The 5,063-nt window shown below is 48.7% G+C and overlaps 1 protein-coding gene across 1 annotated transcript; it reads right to left on the bottom strand.

The window, feature by feature from the left end:
- Positions 1-978: 978 nt before the first annotated feature.
- On the bottom strand, positions 979-3,713 carry GPHB5 (glycoprotein hormone subunit beta 5). The gene is made up of 2 exons (XM_066186938.1): positions 3,507-3,713; positions 979-1,167 (listed from the first exon to the last, which is right to left on the bottom strand). The coding sequence occupies exons 1-2, from the start codon at positions 3,711-3,713 to the stop codon at positions 979-981; spliced, it is 396 nt and encodes a 131-aa protein (XP_066043035.1).
- Positions 3,714-5,063: the final 1,350 nt, after the last annotated feature.

The raw sequence follows: 5,063 nt of genomic DNA, 5'->3' as shown, positions 1-5,063 counted from the left end.
AAGTGTGGGAACACCCTTCCTTAGCCCCCTCTTTCCCACCACCTCAGCCAGGGGCTCGCTGAAACCAAACTGTGATCGTTGCATTTTGGCTTGTCCCTCTGACTCTGGAAATTGTCAGGAGAGATACCTTGGGCTCTGCAGAGTCTCACTGATTCCACGTGAAGCCATTTCCCCTCCAATCCCTGGACAAAAGCAGATGGTTCTGCACATTTAATGTGTTTCTCTCCATTTTTTTTCTTTTTTTCAGGAATTAGGAATTGTCTCTCGTGAGATAATTTTATTTTTTTTAACGAAGTGACTCCAATTAAGCAAAGCACTGAAATACATGCTTAGCTGTAAAAGTCCACTGATATTAAGCAAAACACTTAATCATGAGCTTAAGTCCTTGGCTGAGTCAGGGCTGAGTATGCATTCCCCCTAATTTCAAGGTAGTGATCTGAATACTTATTTCCATTTCATCGGCCTTGAGACCTTTTTCTTTGCCTGTTATTCCTGAATGACTGCAGGGTAGGATTAACTAATGGGGCTGGGGGGAGGGGGGGGGGGGGTGGTGGAAGTGTTGGGGACTGCGTTTATGTTACTGGAAAGAAGCTAAACCCCAAATGAATCAGGCTGTTACGGAGGAGGCAATGCCTTTGTGGGGTGTTTCCACATCCCAGTGGCTGTTCTGTCCACTTTGTGCAGGGAGGAAGGTCACACAGAGTGAAAAACCTCATGAGGAGGAGGGGAAACTGCAGCATTTCTTTTTACCACGGGATTTGCTATTGTAAGGCTGTGGGTTTCTACAGCAATAATGCTTTGAGCAGCATGAGGAGAGGGGATTAAGCCTCACCTGCCCAGAGGAGTCAGTGATTGGGAGCATTACAGAGCAAGATCAAATTCTGGGCTGATTTGACCCCTCCAGAATGCGGGAGGTACTAAGGGTGAGAATCTGGGGGAGAACTGGTCCCCTCCTGGCCTGAGCTGTGCTGGGGGAGGTCAGTAGGTCTCACACTCGGTGGTGGCAGTGGAGCAGAGGTCACAGACACAGCGGATGGCCACGGGGTAGGTGTAGAAGGGGTCCACGTCGGGGGCACACCTGGGCAGCTTCACCGTCACCATCCTGGTCTCGTTGTAGGTGCAGATGCGGTGGTGGGACTCGATGTAAGGTGGCTCCAGGATTGGTTTCTGCAGGAGAAATGCAAGATGCAAGGCAAACATCTGGAGCCCCAGATTCCTCAAGGGGATTTTGTGTAAATAGAGGAGCTACCGGGTCAGGTGGATGGAAGGGGCCATGGAAATAAATTTTAAGCTCCATCCTTCAACGCTTGCTTCTTGGAGCCCTGCCATGGAGGGAAGTGGGTGCATGTACATGTTTCAGTTTGCTTAAAGCATAAAGTTCCAATTAAAACCTGCTTGGAGGAAGACAAAAGATTATCCCAAAAGCTGGGTTTTAGCAGAGTATGAGTGTTTCGACCAAATGCTGCCAAAAGCAACTGCTTTCTTCCAAAAGCATTGATTTTCCATTAAATACATTCTGCTGGAAACCCTTCATGTGCACAAGCTGCCTAAGAGCAGAGGTGCATCCAGGTGCCAAAGGCTGGGGTTTTTCCTCAGCCAGTCCAGTCTTCCCTGTCAGGCTGCACTTCCCAGATTTGTGTCAGGCCCACACAAATCCCAGTGACTGTACACTGCGGAGAAAGTTCTCGGCACAGCAGCCAGCATAGAAGTCTCCAATTCCTCCTGAAAAAATCAGCTTAGCCAGAGACCTCAGCCACCAGAAGATGATGGGAGCCTGAAGGCCAGGAAACCCACCCTGCCATGTGCTATCACAGTGGCATTGGCTTTGCTGAAAAATCAGTTTCTCCTTAACAGGGACACCCATTTTCCAAAGACTCCAGGAAAGGGCAGCACACACAGGAATGGGAGCCCACTGCCTAAGGTGACACATCCAGGAGACATTTTAATTTCTTCCTTTCCCTCTGTGCTGTACAAAGAGCCCTGCCTGGGAACCAAGAAGGACAGAGTGGAAGAGAACAGATGCAACACTGCAGCAAGAAGATGTGCAGACACCCTCCCTCTTACAAAGCCCCTATCCAAATACATCGTGGTGCCTTCTGGAAGCTGTTGAACCCACAGCCAGGTGCATTTAGCTGAACTCCACCCCAGGGGTACTGCAATACAGCAAGAGCCGCTGCAAAGTCTGAACTGCCAAAGGAGCTTGGGAGTAGGGGGAAGCAGGGGTCGAGACTCCTCAAAAGAGCCTCATCCCAGCGTGGAATCTGGCCACTGGTGGCCTCATCCCACCAAAACGTGAAGAAGAGGAGTCAGGACTGGCACCAGACCCCGACTCCTCCTCTGGTCATTTATGCAGAGTATTTGACTTCATGTGGACAAAATCCCTCTGAGTTACTCGAGGTTTTCTGAGTAAATTAAACAGGGATTGGCCCCTTGAGCTTTCCAGTTGCAGAACAGCAAAGAGAGTCAGAAACTTGTTCTCTGACATGTGTGTGGATATACTTATGCTCTTTCTTTCTCCCTCTGTACACCCCTAAAACTTAAGTACTTCATATTTATACAGGGTTGTGACTTAAAACTGGACCAAATTAGAAACAGATATTATCTTTGGGATTTGCTTTTTGGAACAAAATATATTACCCATCAATCGGGAGCTCCATCTTAATCTCCAAGGAATACTCTTTTTTTCCAAGCGAAGTAATAAACTCCCGCTCTCCTTAAGTGTTCAAGCTGTAAGAAGCTTTCAGGCTGCGTAGTAAGAGCATTACATAAGTGCTTCATTAATGCCATCACATGGCTTCCATTCCCCCGTGGGGCAGTGGGAGGAGGGAGGGGACAACCAACAACCAACACGGGCAGTGGCAGCCAGGGGAGCAGGACACTGCGTTGGGACCCTGGGCGCTGAGAATTTTAGACTTTCTGTGCGGACAGGTACTGACCCCCAAGAGAACACTACATTTGACCTGAGGCCTTGGAAAAGGCTTCCAAAATTGAACGACAGCACTGGGATTATGGGTGTGTAGAATAGAAGTGTGTAATATCACATGGTGGAAAACTTGCAGTTTAAGGTTTTAGACTATGGTAATATTTATAAAGCAAGACGGAGGTTTTAGGGTGGAGGCTAGTCCTTTCTTTATCACCTTCTTCTTCACGGCTCTGGGTGGTGTTTTGTAATTGGATAGAAAAGTCCGCATTGCGGGCCACGGGTGGTTGGTTATTTGGTTAAAAGTAAAAATAATTTAGGCATCATTTCATAATTGGACAGTTTGTCCTTAAAAGCCCTTGTAGAGAGATAGAGACAGAGACATTTTTCACTTTAGCTAGAACTCGCAGCTTGTGAGACTGTAACATAGATAAGAATTAATAAACACCTGACTCCGAGCACAAAACGACGTCTATCAGGCATTTAATCCCAGCTCTAACAGAAAAGAAGATAAAAAACCAACAAGTGAGTGTTTTTGGAGGGCTTTTCCTGGGGGGCAAGGGGTGTCCCTGGGGCACAGGCTCACCTCCCAGGTCTCACAGCGTCCCCAGCAGGCGTCAGTGGTGACCCTGAGCCCACGGCAGCCGGGTTTCCTGGCCAGGAAGGTGAATTCCCTCACGGCGCAGCCCACGAATGTCCGCAGGTCGATGGCCGAGGCCTTGGTGGCCACGTTCCCCCTGGACAGCAGCAGCAGCACCAGGAGACCTCCCAGGACCAGGCAGTGGAGCTTCATGCTGAGGGCAGAAAGGAGAGGAGGGGAGGGTTGGGAGAGCCAGCAACTCTCCCACTTGAGAAGTGCAAGTGGACGGGTGTTGGAGTTCTAGAAACTTAGAATTTGGGGGTTTGGGATATAGTAATACATTTAAGTCAAGATGGAGGATTTGGGGTGTCGTCTTTGTCCTTCTTCTTCACCTTCTTCTTCCTTCTTCTTCATGGGTTTAAGTGGTTTTCTGTAATTAGGTGAAAAAGGCCCACATTGCAGGCCTTGGGTGGTCATTGTTAGGTCAAGAACATAAATAATATAGGTGTCACCTTAGTATTGGGTGATTATCACTTAAAAGACCTTGGAAAGAGTTAGAAGCACTCCATTGTACCTCGTTTCCCTAGCTTGCTAGATTGAGCTCACGGTGTGTGAGTCTGCAAACACTATAAACAGATAAGATATAATAAACATTCCAAGTCCGAACTCAAATCTACGTCTCCCATGTCTTAATCCTGACCTTGGCAGAGGGAGAAAAAGAAGGTTAAACCCTCACAGATGGGCTCGGCTGAAGCCCTTCAAGGGGCTCAGCTGTAGCCCTTCCTCCCTTCAAACACAGAGTTATCCATCCTCACTCAGCCTGGGAGAAGAGGGGCAAGTGGAGGAATGAGTGGTCACTACTCCCAGAAGTGGGAAATCACAGTAAAAAGGTCTGTCACAGAACGCAGCAGTGGGAAGAGTTGCCCTGCAGAGGAGTGGGAGTGTGCCTGGAAGACACAAAGTCACCAGCCTGTGCTTCAGCCCCACTGAAATCTCTGTTTTGCAGATTTGTTTTGCAGCACATGCCTTTCTGCCACCCTGTTTGGGCTCTCCTGAGCTCACACAAAGCCAATAGCTGCATAGCTGGGAGCCAAACACCCCTGGATTTGTGCTATAATCTCAGCATCTCCCAGAAGTGTTACTTGAGTTGCCAGAACCAACATCCTGTGCCCTGGACTTGTCCCATTCCTCTCCCAGGGCTGCAGCCAGAGGGGCTGGCTGTCCCTTCTGTCCCTTCAGCACAGCTCAGACCCAGCACAGTTCAGACCCAGCTCAGGCTGCCAAGCCAGAGATCAGAGCTGGTCAGACAAGGGGGGACATGGCCAAGGTGACCAGAGGAACCCTGAACTCCTCACACCTAAGCAGCCCAGCATCCACCAAGACCCTCTGATGAGGGTTGACCTTCTGTCTCAGCAAAGAAAGCAAACAACTTCTCTGGAGCAGCTCCTCTCTCAAAGAAAAGTAGCTCTAAGCCACGAGATCCATTTTACAATTCACAGACTATCACTGCAGTTAAATACATCTATCTCAGAAAGTCCAGATTTGACACTTAATTTTGAGAAA

This window comes from Chamaea fasciata, unplaced genomic scaffold (assembly GCF_029207755.1).
Source record: "Chamaea fasciata isolate MVZ Bird 193981 ecotype frontalis unplaced genomic scaffold, bChaFas1.0.hap1 SCAF_7, whole genome shotgun sequence".
NCBI lineage: Eukaryota > Metazoa > Chordata > Aves > Passeriformes > Sylviidae > Chamaea > Chamaea fasciata.
Note: the sequence above shows the minus strand (reverse complement) of the source record. Positions and strands in the feature narration are given on the sequence as shown.

Coding starts and splice junctions, on each gene's coding strand:
- GPHB5 (XM_066186938.1), bottom strand. CDS start 3,713: ATGAAGCTCCACTGCCTGGTCCTGGGAGGTCTCCTGGTGCTGCTGCTG. Junction 1,168..3,506: donor GACGCTGTGAGACCTGGGAG/GTGAGCCTGTGC, acceptor TTTCTCCTGCAG/AAACCAATCCTGGAGCCACC.